At 41.7% G+C, this 20,331-nt stretch overlaps 1 protein-coding gene across 1 annotated transcript in view; it reads left to right on the top strand.

Annotated features, from left to right (window-relative positions):
• Window positions 1-20,331, top strand: part of LOC126271995 (pre-mRNA-splicing factor syf1 homolog) — a 118,667-nt gene that overhangs the window by 77,353 nt on the left and 20,983 nt on the right. The window contains exons 13-15 of the mRNA XM_049974478.1: window positions 711-873; window positions 14,193-14,302; window positions 14,384-14,587. Of these exons, the coding sequence (XP_049830435.1) occupies window positions 711-873; window positions 14,193-14,302; window positions 14,384-14,587 (477 nt within the window). The remainder of the gene's footprint in view (window positions 1-710; window positions 874-14,192; window positions 14,303-14,383; window positions 14,588-20,331) is intronic.

Raw genomic sequence — 20,331 nt, 5'->3', positions numbered from 1 at the left:
TTTTCTGATAACCTCCCCCTGCCTAAGACATCTCACTCAACATATCCCTCCTCTTTATTTTTCTGTGAATCTTTGCTATATTTTACTGCACAATAAATCTTTTACCTTGAATTTTCTTTCTCTTGTAACAAAATATGTTCCTCTAATCCAGTGTTTATTGTCTGTATCGTTATGCTTTGCATGTGCTCTTTTTTTTTCCTCTCTCTGGATCAAGCCCAGTTATCACCTCTATAGTTTTTTCACTTCCTGTCAACTTCTCTTTGTCCAGGTCTTTCAGTTCTGCCCTCATTTTAATGAACTGTTACACCACCAAAGAGCTTGGCATCAGCATGAATTCACTTACAATGTAGCTTACGTCAACGACAAAACATCAAAAATGACTAGTCTGTTAGTTATGCTACATTGTTAAAAAAAATATTTCTGAAATTTGTAGCATGTCAACTATTATTCTGGCCATCACTTGGAAGACAAGATATGAAATTTAATTTCTGAAGTTAAGAAGCACATTATAATTCTGTAGTTTATGTGAAAAATGTGCTTTTGTTATGGCATCACTTAGTAATAAATCTGTGAAATTATTTGTGGCACAGAATAACCTTTCTTCGGTGATTTTTATTTTATGGGTACTGGTTAATGTTTATCTTCCAGGGCTGGAGACATCATCAGAGGAAGCCTGCACTGAATAATAACTTTGTCTTTTTATTTTGTAGGCATATGAAAAAGGCATTGCATTGTTCAAATGGCCGAATGTATATGACATATGGAATACATACCTCACAAAGTTTTTGAAACGCTATGGAGGTGCCAAACTCGAACGGGCAAGAGATTTGTTTGAACAGTGCCTTGAAAACTGCCCTGCAAAATTTGCAAAAGGTAATTAAACTGTTTTTTTGTCATATTTGGTTATAGTATCACAAACTTTAAATCTTGATCATATACTGAATGGTCATTGTTGCTTGGAAATGTTTCTGGTGTTATATCTGTTTGTGGGTACTTCAAATTACAGGTGCAACAACAAAACACTTAAGATGAATTTGACAGGCATCAGTTTTGATTTCCCAGTTGTAATATACTATTTAAAATTTTCTAAATCCTCCTAATATGTTCCTTGCGTGACACCTTAATCTATTTGTTGCTCCCTCTTTGTCAAAAGTAACACATTGCTCCACTCCTAGTGAAATCAATGTTGAAGGTTCTGACCCCCATTTTCCAGTTTACAGCCAATGCCAAGTAACTATTAGGCATTTGTGAACACCTTTTTTACAGCTCAGAAATGTTGCATTATTTTCATTAGTAGCTGTTGTACTTTGAACAGTTACCAGTACTTTTACCAGAGTAATATGCCAGCTTGAATCAGTTTAGTGTTCTGTATCCTCTCTTTTATCTTTGAACCATTTGTCTTCAATTTCAGAAGTGCTGTTCATTTATTTAAAATCGATTCATTTGGCTTTAAATCCTTCTGAACTAAGATATCAAATGTTTTCTCATTGTTTGCAAAATGCATTAATTCTCAATACCTACAACTTTCCTCCTCATAATCTGTATGTCAATCCTCTAGCAAACAGTCTTGACAGCAAAAGAAGAATATTCATAATTACATTACAAAAAGCAAAATTTTACAAGTATTAAATAACAAAATAGCACCGGTTGGTATTTTCTGTGACATGCCTAGCGTATTTGACTGTGTGTACTACAATATCCTCCCAATAAACTGATGTTTTAATGGAACTGATGGTAAGGCCAACCAATTGCATATAACCAAAATAGTGCAAAAGTTGTACTTAGTAATTCAACCAATGTAATCAGGAGAGATTCCTCTGACTGGGGAGAAATCACATATGGAGTTCCCCAAGACTCGGCCTTACGTCCACCATTATCCCTCATACATGTAAATGATCTTTCATCGCAAGCAGAATTAGTTATTTTTGCAGATGGCACTAGTATTGTAATCAATCCAAGCGATGTTCTTAACACTGTAATTCTACAGTTGCCTTTGCACTCTTCTAGTCATTTCTTGACTGTTCTTTTTGTAGCTCTCATGTGCATTCCCCCAAAACTACATGTAATATTATAAATACCAGCTTTTTTCAGTGGTTTGTGAGCATCCTTGGCCAATTTTAGGTACTCCTGTATCTTCCAGGTGGGTTTTGTAGAGTACTGTTATGTTCCACTTTTCAAAATTTTTTCCTATGTAGCTAATAAACTCCTTAATGAAAGACAGGAATCTTTGAATTAAGCCCATTGAGATGCTTGTAAGAATGACCCAGTTCCTCTCTTCCATGCCTCCACAAAACATATGTATCATCCAAGTAATGGAACCAAATATTTTATTTTTTGTTGACAGTTACCAGTGCCTGGTACTCTAATTTTTCCATGAAGAATTTCACTATAACTGGGCTTAAGAGGCGTCCCATAGCTAAGCCATCCATCTGTTCATGGAACTCATTGCTCCATTTGAAATATGTGAGCCAATATTTAACAGCTCTGCGATATTGGTAGGGAAAGTCGAATTCAGCTGTTGCAGCACCTCATTGAGCAGAACAGTAGTAAATAGCAGTACCACATCAGATATGATATGTCCTCCAGATGGACCAGTATGCCATTTAACCCTTGAGCAGGCACACCGTTATTCATAACACGACTGCTGGTGCCTGAAGTACTTTGTACACACATAAAGAATAGCTTTCTTTATGCAAATATATCTTAGCAATATCACACTTTAATCTTAGTTTAATGAAACAACAGTAAACTAAACTTACATTATCTGAGTTGAAGTGCTGTTTATTTTTAGTGTTTAGACCACAACCAGTTTTTGATATTACATGCCTATCATCAGGTGTGGTAATTTTGTGCTGTGATCCTGAGCGCACAAATTTATCACACCTCATGATGAGCATGTAATACCTGAATCCGGTAGTGGTCTAAGCATTGAAAAACAAAACCCTAACACCTGAAGCCGTATTCTAAATCTCTATTATAATGCTCAATTGCAAATGTCCCTCTAACAGGATTGTTGGCGTAATAATATTTTTGAGAACTTGGCAATCGAATGGGTGGATGAACCAGTGGCACTCACTATAGGTCTCAGAGGAACATGTTCTTTATGCCCCTTCAACAAGCCATGAAGTCTTGGTGGCATCACAACTGTATTGAACTGACTTTTCTGAACGCTCTGTTCAATAGAGAACTTTTTTTATGAACCATGTAACAACTGCAAGAACTTTATTGGTTGGGCCTTTACTCAGTTTGCTGTATGTCTGCAGACCTAATAAGTTGTTAGTCCTACTATAATAGTCGGGATTATTCAAAACAACTGTCACATTTCCCTTGTCAGTGGGGAGAATGATAATCCTATCATCCTTATTCAGGTGTTTTATGGCACTCCTCTCACCCACAGTTAAACTACTTGTTAGAGACGTTGCACAAACTGATACACTTACAGCCCCTACATGGATTTCTTCACTACAAACACCTGCTTCTACACTGGCTGTTATTTCCTCAGTGAGCACAACTCATGGACTAATGGCAAAATTTCTGTCCCTGACAAGCACAGCTCTCTTATTATCAGGTGAGGATTAAGTGACTATGCAGCCCAGCCAAGACATAGTGTATTTTCAAATGGATGGAAGAGGTCTCATTAGGAGAACAGATTCAACTGACCTACTGCACTGGCAAGCACAGACTGTAAGTTAATATCTGTCTTTATTACCGTCAGTCCATGAACCATGGACCTTGCCGTTGGTGGGGAGGCTTGCGTCCCCCAGCGATACAGATAGCCGTACCGTAGGTGCAACCACAATGGAGGGGTATCTGTGGAGAGGCCAAACAAATGCGTGGTTCCTGAAGAGAGGCAGCTGTCTTTTCAGTAGTTGCAGGGGCAACAGTCTGAATGATTGACTGATCTGGCCTTGTAACATTAACCAACATGGCCTTGCTGTGCTGGTACTGCAAACGGTTGAAAGCAAGGGGAAACTACAGCCATAATTTTTCCTGAGGGCATGCAGCTTTACTGTATGGTTAATGATGATGGCATCCTCTTGGGTAAAATATTCCGGAGGTAAAATAGTCCCCCATTCGGATCTCCGGGCAGGGACTACTCAAGAGGACGTCGTTATCGGGAGAAAGAAAACTGGCATTCTATGGATCGGAGCGTGTAATGTCAGATCCCTTAATCGGGCAGGTAGGTTAGAAAATTTAAAAAGGGAAATGAATAGGTTAAACTTAGATATAGTGGGAATTAGTGAAGTTCAGTGGCAGGAGGAACAAGACTTTTGGTCAGGCGAATACAGAGTTATAAATACAAAGTCAAATAGGGGTAATGCAGGAGTAGGTTTAATAATGAATAAAAAAATAGGAGTACGGGTAAGCTACTACAAACAGCATAGTGAACGTCTTATTGTGGCCAAGATAGACACGAAGCCCACGCCTACTACAGTAGTACAAGTTTATATGCCAATTAGCTCTGCAGATGACGAAGAAATTGTAGAATTTTATGATGAAATAAAAGAAATTATTCAGATAGCGAAGGGAGAAGAAAATTTAATAGTCATGGGTGACTGGAATTCGGTAGTAGCAAAAGAGAGAGAAGGGAATGTAGTAGGTGAATATGGATTGGGGGTAAGAATGAAAGAGGAAGCCGCCTGGTAGAATTTTGTGCAGAGCATAACTTAATCATAGCTAACACTTCGTTCAAGAATCATGAAGGAAGGTTGTATACATGTAAGAACCCTTGAGAAACTAAAAGATATCAGATAGATTAAATAATGGCAAGACAGAGATTTAGAAACCAGCTTTTAAATTGTAAGACATTTCCAGGGGCAGATGTGGACTCTGACCACAATCTATTGGTTATGAACTGTAAATTAAAACTGAAGAAACTGCAAGAAGGTGGGAATTTAAGGAGATGGGACATGGATAAACTGACGAAACTAGAGGTTGTACAGAGTTTCAGGGAGAGCATAAGGAAACAATTGACAGGAATGGGAGAAAGAAATACAGTAGAAGAAGAATGGGTAGCTTTGAGGGATGAAGTAGTGAAGGCAGCAGAGGATCAAGTAGGTAAAAAGACGAGGGCTAGTAGAAATCCTTGGGTAACAGAAGAAATATTGAATTTAATTGATGAAAGGAGAAAATATAAAAATGCAGTAAATGAAGCAGGCAAAAAGGAATACAAACGTCTCAAAAATGAGATTGACAGGAAGTGCAAAATGGCTTATCAGGGATGGCTAGAGGTTAAATGAAAGGATGTAGAGGCATATGTCACTAGGGGTAAGACAGATACTGCCTACAGGAAAATTAAAGAGACCTTTGGAGAAAAGAGAGCCACTTGTATGAATATAAAGAGCTCAGATGGAAACCCAGTTCTAAGCAAAGAAGGGAAAGCAGAAAGGTGGAAGGAGTATATAGAGGGCCTATACAAGGGCGATGTACTTGAGGACAATATTATGGAAATGGAAGAGGATGTAGATGAAGATAAAATGGGAGATATGATACTGCGTGAAGAGTTCGACAGAGCACTGAAAGACCTGAGTCGAAACAAGGCCCCGGGAGTAGACAACATTCAATTGGAACTACTGATGGCCTTGGGAGAGCCAGTCCTGACAAAACTCTACCATCTGGTGAGCAAGATGTATGAGGCAGGCGAAATACCCTCAGACTTCAAGAAGAATATAATAATCCCAATCCCAAAGAAAGCAGGTGTTGACAGATCTGAAAATTACCGAACTATCAGTTTAATAAGTCATGGCTGCAAAATACTAACGCGAAATCTTTACAGACGAATGGAAAAATTAGTAGAAGCTGACCTTGGGGAAGATCAGTTCGGATTCTATAGAAATATTGGAACACGTGAGGCAATACTGACCCTACGGCTTATCTTAGAAGCTAGATTAAGGAAAGGCAAACCTACATTTCTAGCATTTGTAGACTTAGAGAAAGCTTTTGACAATGTTGACTGGAATACTCTCTTTCAAATTCTGAAGGTGGCAGGGGTAAAATACAGGGAGCGAAAGGCTATTTACAATTTGTACAGAAACCAAATGGCAGTTGTAAGAGTTGAGGGGCATGAAAGGGAAGCAGTGGTTGGGAAGGGAGTGAGACAGGGTTGTAGTCTCTCCCCGATGTTATTCAATCTGTATATTGAGCAAGCAGTAAAGGAAACAGAAGAGAAATTCGGAGTAGGTATTAAAATCCATGGAGAAGAAATAAAAACTTTGAGGTTCGCCGATGACATTGTAATTCTGTCAGCGACAGCAAAGGACTTGGAAGAGCAGTTGAACGGAATGGATAGTGTCTTGAAGGGAGGATATAAGATGAACATCAACAAAAGCAAAATCTGGTAATGCTGAGGGAATTAGATTAGGAAATGAGACACTTAAAGTAGTAAAGGAGTTTTGCTATTTGGGGAGCAAAATAACTGATGATGGTCAAAGTAGAGAGGATATAAAATGTAGACTGGCAATGGCAAGGAAAGCTTTCCTGAAAAAGAGAAATTTGTTAACATCGAATATAGATTTATGTATCAGGAAGTCGTTTCTGAAAGTTTTTGTATGGAGTGTAGCCATGTATGGAAGTGAAACATGGACGATAAATAGTTTGGACAAGAAGAGAATAAAAGCTTTCGAAATGTGGTGCTACAGAAGAATGCTGGAGATTAGATGGGTAGATCACATAACTAATGAGGAGGTGTTGAATAGGATTGGGGGGAAGAGAAGTTTGTGGCACAACTTGGCTAGAAGAAGGTGTCGGTTGGTAGGACATGTTCTGAGGCATCAAGGGAATCACCAATTTAGTATTGGAGGGCAGCGTGGAGGGTAAAAATCATAGAGGGAGACCAAGAGATGAATACACCAAGCAGATTTAGAAGGATGTAGGTTGCAGTAGGTACTGGGAGATGAAGAAGCTTGCACAGGATAGAGTAGCATCGAGAGCTGCAAAAAACCAGTCTCAGGACTGAAGACCACAACAACAACAATAATAAATTGTGTAGTGGTGACTGGGATAGAATACCATTAGGAAGCATATGTTCACATGGTCTATTAGACAGAAAAGCAAATCAAACAATGGAAAATCAGAGATGGGATAATGACAATATTATGGAAACGTTAGGTTGCTACTCACCATATACCGGAAATATTGATCTGCAGTCAGGCACAACAAAAAGACTACTAAACACATAACCTTTTGGCCAAAAGGCCTTCATCCGAAATAGTCAACATATACACACACGTTCATGCAAACGCAGCTCACACACACATGGCCACTGTCTCTGGCTGCCAGGGCCAGTCTATGAGCAGCTGCACGCAATGGGAGAAGGAATCTGAGTGGTAAGGTTTAGCTGGGGTGGGGAGGGGGAGAGAGAGCATAGGGGGGCGGTAAAATGTGGGAGCATGCAGGGACGAGGTGAAGAGAGGGCAGGCAGCTAGATTCAGTCAGGAGGTTAAATGGGGGAGGGGGGGAAAAGAAGGAAAGCAAAAAGACTGTGGATGTGCTTGTGTAATAGAAGGTTGTGGAGTGGGAACACGAAAGGAAATAGGTGGGTGAAGGACAATGAGTAACGAATGTTAAGGCCAGAGAGGGTTACAGGAACATAGTATATATTGCAGAGAGAGTTCCCACCTACGCAATTTAGAAAAGCTATGTTGGTAGGAAGAATCCACGTGGCACATCCTTTGAAGCAGTCATTAAAATGAAGAATGTTATGTTGGGCAGTGCGTTCAGCAACTGGGTGGTCCAGCTGTTTCTTGGTCACAGTTTGTCAGAGGCCATTCAAGCGGACAGACAGCTTGTTGGTAATCATTCCCACTTACAATGAAGCACGGTGGTTGCAGCTTGACTGGTTTCATAGGTAGCTCTGCCTTTGATGGGATCGGTGATGCTTGTGACTGGTCTAGAGTAGGTGGTGGTGGTAGGAGGATGTATGGGGCAGGTCTTGCATCTAGGTCTTTTACAGGGATATAAGCCAGAGCCATGAGACAAGGGGTCAGAAGAAGGGGTTGTTTAGGGGTGGACCGGAATATTGTGTAGGTTCAGTGGGTAGTGTAATACCAATGTGGGAGGGGTGGAGAGGATAGTAGGTAAGACTTTCCTCATTTTGGTGCATGATGAGAGGCAGTCAAAATTGTGGTAGAGAATGTGATTCAGTTGCTCCAGTCATGGGTGGTACTGAGTTACGGTGGAATGCTCACTTTGGCCAGGCAGTGGGAGTTTGGGAGGTGGTGTATGACTAGAGAGAAATGCATGGGAAATTGTTTTTGTATAAGGTTAGGAGGGTAATTATGGTCTGTGTAAGTCTCAGTGAGACCCTCGGTATATTTCGAGAGGGACTGCTCATCACTATAGATGCGATGGCCATGGGTTGCTAAGCTGTGTGGAAGGGACTTCTTGGTATGGAATGGGTGGCAGCTGTCAAAGTGGAGGTATTACTGGTTGTTGGTAGATATGATATGGACAGATGTACTGATGTAGCCATCTTTGAATTGGAGGTCAACCTCAAGAAAGATGGCTTGTTGGGCTGAGGAGGGCCAGGTGAGGTGAATGGGGGAGAAGTTGTTGAGTTTCTGGAGGAATGTGGATAGGGTGTCCTAACATTCAGTCCAGATCACAAAGATGTCGTCAGTGAATCTGAACCATTCTGGGTGCTTACGAAGAATTCCTATAGATGGCTCATGACTAGGTTGACGTACAATGTTGCCATCCTTGTGCTCATTGCCATATCACAGATTTGTTTGTTGGTGATGCCTTCAAAGGAGAAATAATTGTGCATGTAGATGTAGTTGATCATGGTCCAGGAAGGAGGTCGTAGGTTTGGAATCCACAGGGCATTGGGAAAGGTAGCGTTTAGTAGTGGCTAGGCTATGGGAATTAGGGATGTTAGTGTAAAGGGAAGTGGCCCAATAGTGATGGCCAGGGCACTGTGTAGTAAAGGCAGGAACTGTGGAGAGTTACTGGAGGAAATGGTTGGTGTCTTGTAAATAGAAGGGTAGGTTGTGTGTGGTAGGCCGAAGGTGTTGGTTGATAAGAGCAGAGGTTCTTTCAGTAGCAGAACAGTAACTGGCCACAATGGGGCATCAGGTTTATGGACTTAAGGAAGCATGTAGAAGGTAGAATTGTGGGTAGTGTTAGGGGTGATGAGAGAGACAGACTCTGGTCAGAGGTTCTGGGAGGGACCTAATGATGTGAGGAGAGACTGGAGATCTTGCTATATTTTTGGAATGGGCTCACTGTCGCAGGATTTGTAGGTGAATGAATCTGACGGCTGGCAGAAAACTTTGCTAGGTAATCCTTGCAGTTCAAAACAACAGTGGCGGAGCCTTTGTCCTGTCTGGAGGTAGCATAATAGGGTCAGGACCAGATTTTAGGTGATGGATTGCAGTTCTTGCTGCAGATGTGAGGTTAGCTTTCATGTTAAAGGATTTGGGTAATGATGGTGAGGCAAGCTTCGAGTTTAAGAAATTCTGGAAAGTTATGAGGGTGTGATTTGGGGGCAGTGGGGGTGGATCATCATTGGAAGGAAGAGTGAACTGTGTAGGCAGGGTTCAACATTGGTCTTAGATTGAGTCTGATTGGTAGGGTTGTTGGAAAAAAAGTGTTTCCACTGTAGGAACGACAAAAAGGAGGGAAGGTCTTTGACAAGTCAAGCTTGATTGAATTTGGGGATCGGACAAAAGGAAAGGACTTTGTAAAGGACTGATAATTTAGTCATGAACCTTTCTACTAAAGGCTTAGCCCCACACTCCCACAAACTGCACTTTACTGTCCCTCACCCATATCCTGCTCTCTTTCCCACTCCCCACCCAAGCTGCCCCCACCACCGAGATTACTTCACCCGTCATGCGCAGTTGCTCACAGTCTGGCCCTGCCAGCAAGAGACAGTGGTAATTTCTGTGTGTGAGCTGCATTTGTGTGAAATGTGTGTGCATGTTGTCTATTTCAGAAGAAGCCTTCTGGCTGAAAGCTTACATGTTTAGTAGTCTCTTTGTTGTGCCTGTCTACAACTCAATATTTTCGCTATATTGTGAGTAGAGATCTATCCTTTCATAATGTAGACCGAAGAGGAAATCTGATAACTTGCAACCTAATCTGATGATCCACCATTTAGGCACTTCCCACATGCATATTAATTTATCTGGACATTCGTTATCTGATGATGAGAGATCTGTGCGTGGCAGGAGTGGAAATTTTGCCATTAGTCCATGAGTTGTGCCCTCGAAGTAAATAATAGCCAGTGTAGAAGTAGTGTAAACACAGTTACAGCTGAAGAAATCCATATAGAAGCTGTAAGTGTATTGGTTTACACAAAGCCTGTAAAAAGTAATTTAGCTGTGGGTTAGAGGAATGCTGTAAAACACCTGAATGATGATGATAGCATTATCAGTCTTCCTGCTGACAAGGGAAATGCAACAGCTGTTTTGAATGTGACCAACCACTATAGTAAACAAAGAAAATAATCAATTTTTGACAATATAATGTAATTCGATACATAAAAAATTTGCTCACCAAACAGTAGTAGGATAACACACATATAAAAAAAGGTTTTATGTAGACAAGCTTTTGGAGGGTGAGGTTTAGGAAAACAGGTAGAGTTTGAAAAGTCACCCAGAACCCCGGGTCAGCGAGATTTAACAGACGGGGTGATAAGGGAAGACTGACTGTTGGAGACTGCACCGGTTGCCCTGTCTGGTCCATTTTTTATATGTGTGTTCTCCTGATGTCGCTTGGTGGGTAGATTTTTTACCTATTATTTATTACATTATGTTGTCAAATATAGTAGTAAGATTAACAACTTATTAGATCTGCAGATGTATAGGAAACTGAGTAAAGGCCCCACTGACAGTGTTCTTAGAGGTGTTACACAGTTGATAAAAAACACTGTTAAGCAGAGCATTCAGAAAAGTCTGTTCAATTTAGCTATGCTACAACCAAGACTGTATGGTTTGCCGAATTGGCATAAAGAACATGCTCCTTTGAGACTTATACTGAGTACTATCGATTCACCCAACAATTCAATGCCCTTGACAACATTATTGGAATCATATGGGTGCCAACCAGACTCCTATGTCAAGAATTTGGCACATTTTATTAGTAAATTAAATAGCATAGTGGTCCAGTCGAAGGACATATTAGTTAATTTTGATGTGTTATCATAATTTAATATAGTTCTCCTCAATAAGGTGTTGCAACTGCTGAATCAGATTTTTCCTCTCACTATCACAAAAATGCATAAATATTGCCTCACAGCCATAAATTTCAAATGGAATGATGAGTTCTATGAACAGATGGATGGGTTGGTTTTGGGAAGCACCTTAAGCCCAAATAGAAAAATCATAATGTAAATAATTGAGGGGCAGGCATTGAAAACAGCTAAACAAAAAAATGAATATTTGGTTGCGCTATGTAGGTGAAATATTTCTTTCGTGGAGGCATGAAAGAGAAACAAGGTCATTTTCACAAACACTTCAACAACTTTAATCTAAATGTTCAGTTTACCATGGAGAAGGAGGCGAGTGGAAGATTAAATTTTGTTGATGTGTTAGTTTTCAAGAAATAATATGGTAGGTTAGGCCACACAGTTTACTGAAAACTCATGCAGGTTGACCATTACCTACACTTGGATTCAAACCACGACAATAGCAAGGCATCATAAAAATGTTGGGGGACAGAGCAAGGTATATCTGCGAACTGAAGCTGCTTGACACTTGACACGAAATTAAAACACCTCACCAATGCATTGCTTGAGAATGGTTATTCGGCTGTGAGATAAAAAAAGCGCAAAGACTGTCGCACAAAAATCATGAGAAGACATAGGTGCCTGTGAAATTGTACATTTTCCTATCTTTCGTTAAGGATGTTACTGACCACATAGGAATAATCTTGAAAAAATGGAACGTCACAGTACTCTACAAACCCACCTGGAAGATACAAGGTCACTTAAGATTGGCCCAGGTTGCTCACAAACTGCTGGAAAAAGCAAGTATTTATAATATTCCGTGTAGTTGTGGGGAGATGTGCATGGGTACAACAAAAACAATGTTCAAGAAGCGACTAGAAGAGCACAAGGGCAACTGTAGAAGGGAGGAAACTGACAGATCAGCCATTGCTTTGCAGCTAGGAGACCACGACATTCAGTTTGATAGGACTCAAGAACTTGCAACTACAAGCAGGTAATATGAAAGACTATACAGAGAGTCCACAGAAATTGTTGAATACCTCAGGAGTTTCAATAAAAAGTAGGAGGGTGTGAAATTGAATGACGTCTGGAGACTGATACCTAAGAAGATGTGTGTCTACCGCCATGAGGTGACAGCGGCAGTAGACGATGGCAGAAAACAACAGCCAGCTGTATTCAGGTATTTATAGCATATGACATCGTATCACAATGCAGGAGCATGCATAAAAGGAATTTTGCTGCAGTCAGTAACCAGACAGGTTGTGAATAGTACACTCACAGAAGCTATGATCCCCCTTTAAAATGTTCTGCACAGATGGGACGAAACGTTGAGTTTTAATGTGAAATACATTCAACCACGGCGTAAAGACTCAGAATATTTTATTTGTTGTGACTCATTGCTCCACATTAAGATTATCTTTAGCACAAAAAGAGGTGCACAATGCTGCAACTAAAATTTTTGATCACTTACCCTGCAACATAAAGACAGACAGCAAAGCAAAATTTGAAAACAAACTGAAAAAGTTTCTCCTTTACAACTCACATTCCATGGAAGAATTTCTATTATAGTAATATGGAAAAGGTGGTGGATAGGAATTACTAACTCACATCTGTTTATTTAATAATAATAAATTTATAAGTGTAATCACTGTAATGTATGTGGCACGCAATTTGATATACAAAATGTAGTAGGTCACTATCATGTATATCCTGTAAATTGTATCAAGCATGCTTGAAACACTAAAACACTGATTTTATCAAGTGTGCCTTGTCCTCCCTTGAATATGTGTAGTTTTTCTTATTCATTGCATGGTCATATTACTGTGGACTTATTCGAAATCTGTTCATAATTGTTTATTTACTGTGCTGTGGATGATCTTCCATGTATGTTACTTTTTTATTACCCAGTCATTGAACAACAATTGTCCTTTCTGTTTCACTGGAGACAGGATTTGTGGCTCCCTGTCTGACAAGGATGATGAACTACACAGCTCGACACCTGTTTCAATATCACTTTCACTTGTGAAACAGGTATCGTCGTAATAGTACTTCTCATGTGCATTGGCCGCACAGTCGAGTGCATGCAACACCACACATTGCACTGACTTATCGTACAGAAATGTTAATATTTCAGCTGCTTGTACTTTTTCACCATTAAAAATTCCTTGGGTTCCTTTCTGACAAAATGTCAATCCAGCAACTGATGTAGGTATAATGTAATGCTTACTTTGTTTATGATTGCCATTGCTCTGCTGTGTATCAACACCACTAGCACTGTAGCACTAAGCATTTCAACTACACTCTGTAGCCTCCTGCTGTGCTCACCATTGGATACCTCCAATCCCCCCCTCTGTTTTCATTTGCAGCCAATATTGTGGTTGCGTGGTGGCATTTGGGGCATCAAATGCCATGAACGTAATTTGCCTTTTGTGACCCCTCAATCATAGGATTCCTTGTTAGTAAGACACCAAGTCACCGCTAAAGTTCATCTCCGTGTTTGAGCGATATATTCTGCAACTGGATGATCAAACTTGTTTTTGACCATAATTTGGAAGTTGGTGTTCAAATTGTTGTCTGGTTGATTTTGGTCGTGCATTCGTAGAAAACTGTGCTGTGGTTGTAAAAAAGTTAATGTATGATGTGATTGTTTTGTTAGGTAGCTCAGGCCTTTAATAATAAAGTATATAAGAATGAGAAGACAGGAAGAAGATGCAGGGTGTAGATGCAGGCGGGGGGGGGGGGGGGGGGGGGGGGTGATCAGGCAAGATGATGCAAGCAGGAGCTACATCACCACATCATCCATGTTTCATTAGCATTTTGATGGGCTTGTACCCACAGAGATCAGTCTCCTCACTGTATCACGGTAAAAGGACTTATTTCTACAAATAACCTTTTTAGGGCTGGAGAATTGTATTATATTATTTAGCATTTGTGTATTTCTATTTAATAATATTAATAACCAAAAATACAATTAACAATTCAGTACAATTTTTCAAAATAATCATTTTCTCTTCTTTTCTTACAGCTTTGTATCTTTTGTATGCCAAGTTGGAAGAAGAACATGGTATGGCAAGACATGCAATGGCAGTTTATGAAAGAGCAACAAAGGCAGTTCTACCAGAAGAAATGTTTGAAGTAAATTCAAATTTTTTTATCATTGTTTCATTTGATAAAATGAAAGAACAGTACAATAACTCAGTGTTATTTCTTTTTTAGGTATTTAATATTTACATCAAGAAGGCTGCAGAAATCTATGGTGTTCCTAAAACAAGACAGATATACGAGAAGGCAATTGAAGTTCTGAATGAAGAAAATTCTCGAGAAATGTGTCTTAGATTTGCTGAAATGGAAACCAAATTGGGTGAGATTGACAGGGCACGTGCTATATATGCCCACTGCAGTCAAATGTGTGATCCTCGGGTAAGTTCTTTTAATATCTCCAAATCTGGGTTGTAAGTGGACACTCAGTTTTGCAGTTGACATTACTTCTGCTTTTCAACAAAATATTCCCCATTGAGAAACCTACTGCTTTCTTGTTCTCTTGGATGAACAGAGCGATAATTTCCAGTAGACACATTTAGAAGTAGAAAATGACTATTGCCTAGCTTTCAGAAATATTAGTTTTTTCTCAAGGAGGAAAGAGCGATAGGTTTAGAAGGGAGGAGCAGATCACTCCGACCTCAGCTCAAGAGAAACCGACCTGTTGTGCGGACATGGGGAGATAAAAATGAAGAAGTAGGAGGTCAAAAATAGTGCATTGGTAAGCATTGTACCAGCTTCAGTTCAAAGATGATGATGAACAGAGTGAGAACAAAAGATGAATTAAGAGAAATACTCATTATTGTATGATTGCACAATCATGAAGGCAGGCACATCCTTGAAATATAATAGGAGTAGGTGTATGTAGTGTTTTAAAGTCTAATGATCACTTAAAACTAGTCTCAGGTAAGGCAGATGGCAGACATAGATTGATTGGGATAAAATTCAGGAAATGTAGTCCATCGACAAAGGAAGGAGCTTACAAAACCATTGTTCACCCAGTACTTGAATATTGCTCATCAGTCTGGGATCTGTACCAGATAAGATTCCAAAGAAGAGGAGTGCAGCTTGTTATAGGTTCATAAAATAGAAAGAAACTTCCACATGGGAAAAATATATTAAAAGCAAAGATTCCAAGACTTACCAAGCGGGAAAGCGCCGGCAGACAGGCACAATGAACAAAACACACAAACACACACCCAGAATTACTAGCTTTCGCAACCGATGGTTGCTTCTTCAGGAAGGAGAGGGAAAGACGAAAGGAAGTGGGTTTTAAGGGAGAGGGTAAGGAGTCAAGGAGTCATTCCAATCCTGGGAGCGGAAAGATTTCCCTTAGGGGGAAAAAAAGGACAAGTGTACACTCGCACACACACACACACACACACACACACATATCCATCCGCACATACACAGACACAAGCAGACATATTTAAAGGCAAAGAGTAACGGCAGAGATGTCAGTCGAGGCGGAAGTACAGAGGCAAAGAGGTTGTTGAAAGACAGGTGAGGTATGAGCTGCGTCAACTTGAAATTAGCGGAGGTTGAGGCCTGGCGGATATTGAGAAGAGAGGATATACTGAAGGGCGAGTTCCCATCTCCGGAGTTCGGATAGGTTGGTGTTGGTGGGAAGTGTCCAGATAACTCGGACGGTGTAACACTGTGCCAAGATGTGCTGGCCGTGCACCAAGGCATGTTTAGCCACAGGGTGATCCTCATTACCAACAAACACTGTCTGCCTGTGTCCATTCATGCGAATGGACAGTTTGTTGCTGGTCATTCCCACATAGAAAGCGTCACAGTGCAGGCAGGTCAGTTGGTAAATCACGTGGGTGCTTTCACACGTGGCTCTCCCTTTGATCGTGTACACCTTCCGGGTTACAGGACTGGAGTAGGTGGTGGTGGGAGGGTGCATATGACAGGTTTTACACCGGGGGCGGTTGCAAGGGTAGGAACCAGAGGGTAGGGAAGGTGGTTTGGGGATTTCATAGGGATGAACCAAGAGGTTACGAAGGTTAGGTGGACGGCGGAAAGACACTCTTGGTGGAGTGGGGAGGATTTCATGAAGGATGGATCTCATTTCGGGGCAGGATTTTAGGAAGTCGTATCCCTGCTGGAGAGCCACATTCAAGGTCTGATCCAGTCCCGGGAAGTATTCTGTCACAAGTGGGGCACTTTTGGGGTTCTTCTGTGAGAGGTTCTGGGTTTGAGGGGATGAGGAAGTGGCTCTGGTTATCTGCTTCTGTACCAGGTCGGGAGGGTAGTTGCGGGATGCGAAAGCTGTTTTCAGGTTGTTGGTGTAATGGTCGAGGGATTCAGGACTGGAACCTCTCCAAACCTTCCAGGAATTTCTCACTTCCAGCTTTGCCTCTCACTCTTTCTTGAAAAACCTTGATCCTACTCCCAACATCACCACAGCCGAAGCCCAGGCTATCCGTCATCTGAAAGCTGACCGAGCCATCATCATTCTTCCGGCTGACAAGGGTTCCATGACCGTGGTACTTGATCGTCGGGAGTATGTGGCTGAGGGACTGTGTCAGCTTTCAGACAACTCTACATACAAAGTTTGCCAAGGTAATCCCATTCCTGATGTCCAGGCGGAGCTTCAAGGAATCCTCAGAACCTTAGGCCCCCTACAAAACCTTTCACCTGACTCCATCAAACTCCTGACCCCACCGACACCTCGCACTCCTACCTTCTACCTACTTCCTAAAATTCACAAACCCAAACATCCTGGCCGACCCATTGTAGCTGGTTACCAAGCCCCCACAGAATGTATCTCTGCCTACGTAGATCAACACCTTCAACCCATTACATGCAGTCTCCCATCCTTCATCAAAGACACCAACCACTTTCTCGAACGCCTGGAATCCGTACCCAGTCTGTTACCCCCGGAAATCATCCTTGTAACCATTGATGCCACTTCCCTATACACGAATATCCCGCACATCCAGGGCCTCGCTGCAATGGAGCACCTCTCACCCTACCTAAAACCTCTTTCCTCGTCACCTTAGCCAGCTTCATCCTGACCCACAACTTCTTCACTTTTGAAGGCCAGACATACCAACAATTAAAGGGCACAGCCATGGGTACCAGGATGGCCCCCTCGTATGCCAACCTATTTATGGGTCGCTTAGAGGAAGCCTTCTTGGTTACCCAAGCCTGCCAACCCAAAGTTTGGTACAGATTTATTTATGACATCTTCATGATCTGGACTCACAGTGAAGAACAACTCCAGAATTTCCTCTCCAACCTCAACTCCTTTGGTTCCATCAGATTCACCTGGTCCTACTCCAAATCCCATGCCACTTTCCTAGACGTTGACCTCCATCTGTCCAATGGCCAGCTTCACACATCTGTCCACATCAAACCCACCAACAAGCAACAGTACCTCCATTATGACAGCTGCCACCCATTCCATATCAAACGGTCCCTTCCCTACAGCCTAGGCCTTCGTGGCAAACGAATCTGCTCCAGTCCTGAATCCCTCGACCATTACACGAACAACCTGAAAACAGCTTTCGCATCCCGCAACTACCCTCCCGACCTGGTACAGAAGCGGATAACCAGAGCCATTCCTCATTCCCTCAAACCCATAACCTCTCACAGAAGAACCCCAAAAGTGCCCCACTTGTGACAGAATACTTCCTGGGACTGGATCAGACCTTGAATGTGGCTCTCCAGCAGGGATACGACTTCCTAAAATCCTGCCCCGAAATGAGATCCATCCTTCATGAAATCCTCCCCACTCCACCAAGAGTGTCTTTCCGCCGTCCACCTAACCTTCGTAACCTCTTGGTTCATCCCTATGAAATCCCCAAACCACCTTCCCCACCCTCTGGCTCCTACCCTTGCAACCGCCCCCGGTGTAAAACCTGTCATATGCACCCTCCCACCACCACCTACTCCAGTCCTGTAACCCGGAAGGTGTACACGATCAAAGGGAGAGCCACGTGTGAAAGCACCCACGTGATTTACCAACTGACCTGCCTGCACTGTGACGCTTTCTATGTGGGAATGACCAGCAACAAACTGTCCATTCGCATGAATGGACACAGGCAGACAGTGTTTGTTGGTAATGAGGATCACCCTGTGGCTAAACATGCCTTGGTGCACGGCCAGCACATCTTGGCACAGTGTTACACCGTCCGAGTTATCTGGACACTTCCCACCAACACCAACCTATCCTAACTCCGGAGATGGGAACTCGCCCTTCAGTATATCCTCTCTTCTCGATATCCGCCAGGCCTCAACCTCCGCTAATTTCAAGTTGCCGCCGCTCATACCTCACCTGTCTTTCAACAACCTCTTTGCCTCTGTACTTCTGCCTCGACTGACATCTCTGTCCTTACTCTTTGCCTTTAAATATGTCTGCTTGTGTCTGTGTATGTGCGGATGGATATGTGTGTGTGTGTGTGTGTGTGTGTGTGTGTGTGTGTGTGTGTGCGCGCGTGCGAGTGTACACCTGTCCTTTTTTTCCCCCTAAGGGAAGTCTTTCCGCTCCCGGGATTGATATGACTCCTTGACTCCTTACCCTCTCCCTTAAAACCCACTTCCTTTCGTCTTTCCCTCTCCTTCCTGAAGAAGCAACCATCGGTTGCGAAAGCTAGTAATTCTGTGTGTGTGTTTGTGTGTTTTGTTCATTGTGCCTGTCTGCCGGCGCTCTCCCGCTTGGTAAGTTTTGTTATAGATTCATTAGTAAATACGACTTACCAGCAATTGTTGTTCTTGTGAAACAGTCACTACTGGAAGAGGAAAAAGAGGGAAGTGACAGTGGTATGCAAATTACCTACTGCTACCCACCCTAAGGTTCCACATGGAGTATAGATCTACATCTATACCTATACTCTGCGAACTATTGTTAATTCTGTAGCAGAGGGTATGTCCCATTGTACTACTCATTATAGCCATTTAGCTGATTCATTCACATATGGAGCGCAAGAATAACGATTGTTTAAATGCCTCTGTGCATGCTGTAATTAATCTAACCTTATCCTCACAAACTCTATGGGAGTGATATGTAGGGGGTTGTGGTATATTCCTAGAGTCATCATTTAAAGACATTTATGGAAACTCTGTTAGTAGACTTTCTCGGGACAGTTTCCATCTGTCTTCAAGAGTCTGCTTGGTCAGTTCCTTCAACATCTCTGTGCCACTCTCTCATGGGTCAAACACACCTATGATAATTTGTGCTACCATTGCTGGTCATACGTGGTACGGGCCTCACACACTTGAGAAATATTCTAGGACTGGTCGCACAAGTAATTTGTAAGTGATCTCCTTTTTAGACTGATTTCATTTTCCGTGTATTCCACCAATAAACCGAAGCCTGCTACTTGCTTAACTCACGACTGAACCTGAGTGGTCGTTCCATTTCATGTCTCTACTAAGATATTTGCATGAGTTTACAGATTCCAGCTGTGACTCACTGGTATTATGTTCATAGAATGATACATTTTTTTCTATTTTGTGAAATCCACAATTTTATATTCTTGTACATTTAAATCCAGTCTTTGTACCACTTTGAAATTTTATCACTGTCTGACAATATTTGTACAGCTTCGTTCAGACTATACTCCATTGTAGATGACTGCATCATCTGCGAAATATCTGAAGTTACTATTAATATTGTCCATAAGGTCATTAATACACTACATGAACAGAAAACGACCCAACACACTTCCCTGGAGTATGCCCAAAGTTACTCTCTGTCCAAGATAACATGCTGCGGCCTCACTACCAAAAAATCCTCAGTCCAGTAACAAATTTCGTTTGATACCTCATACATTTGTATTTTTGATAGTAAGTGTAGGTGTGGTACTGAGTCAAACACTTTTTGGAAATCAAAAAATACTGTATTTACCTTATTGCCTCAATCCATGGCTTTCAAGGTGTCATGCGAGCAAAGTGCGAGTTAGGTCTCACATGATCTATGTTTTAAAAATCCATGCTGGTTGGCATGGAGGAGGTCATTCTATTTGAGATACTTCATTATATTTGAGTTTGGAATATGTCCTAAGGTTCTACAACAAATCGATGTCCAGGATATTGGATGGCAGTTTTGTGGATCACTTCTGCTACTCTTCTTGTAGACAGGTGTGACCTGTGCTTTCTGCCAACTCCTGGGT

Source organism: Schistocerca gregaria, chromosome 5 (genome assembly GCF_023897955.1).
Source record: "Schistocerca gregaria isolate iqSchGreg1 chromosome 5, iqSchGreg1.2, whole genome shotgun sequence".
Classification (NCBI taxonomy): Eukaryota; Metazoa; Arthropoda; class Insecta; order Orthoptera; family Acrididae; genus Schistocerca; species Schistocerca gregaria.
The sequence above is the reverse complement of the archived record's forward strand: the minus strand, read 5'-3'. Positions and strand labels throughout refer to the sequence as shown.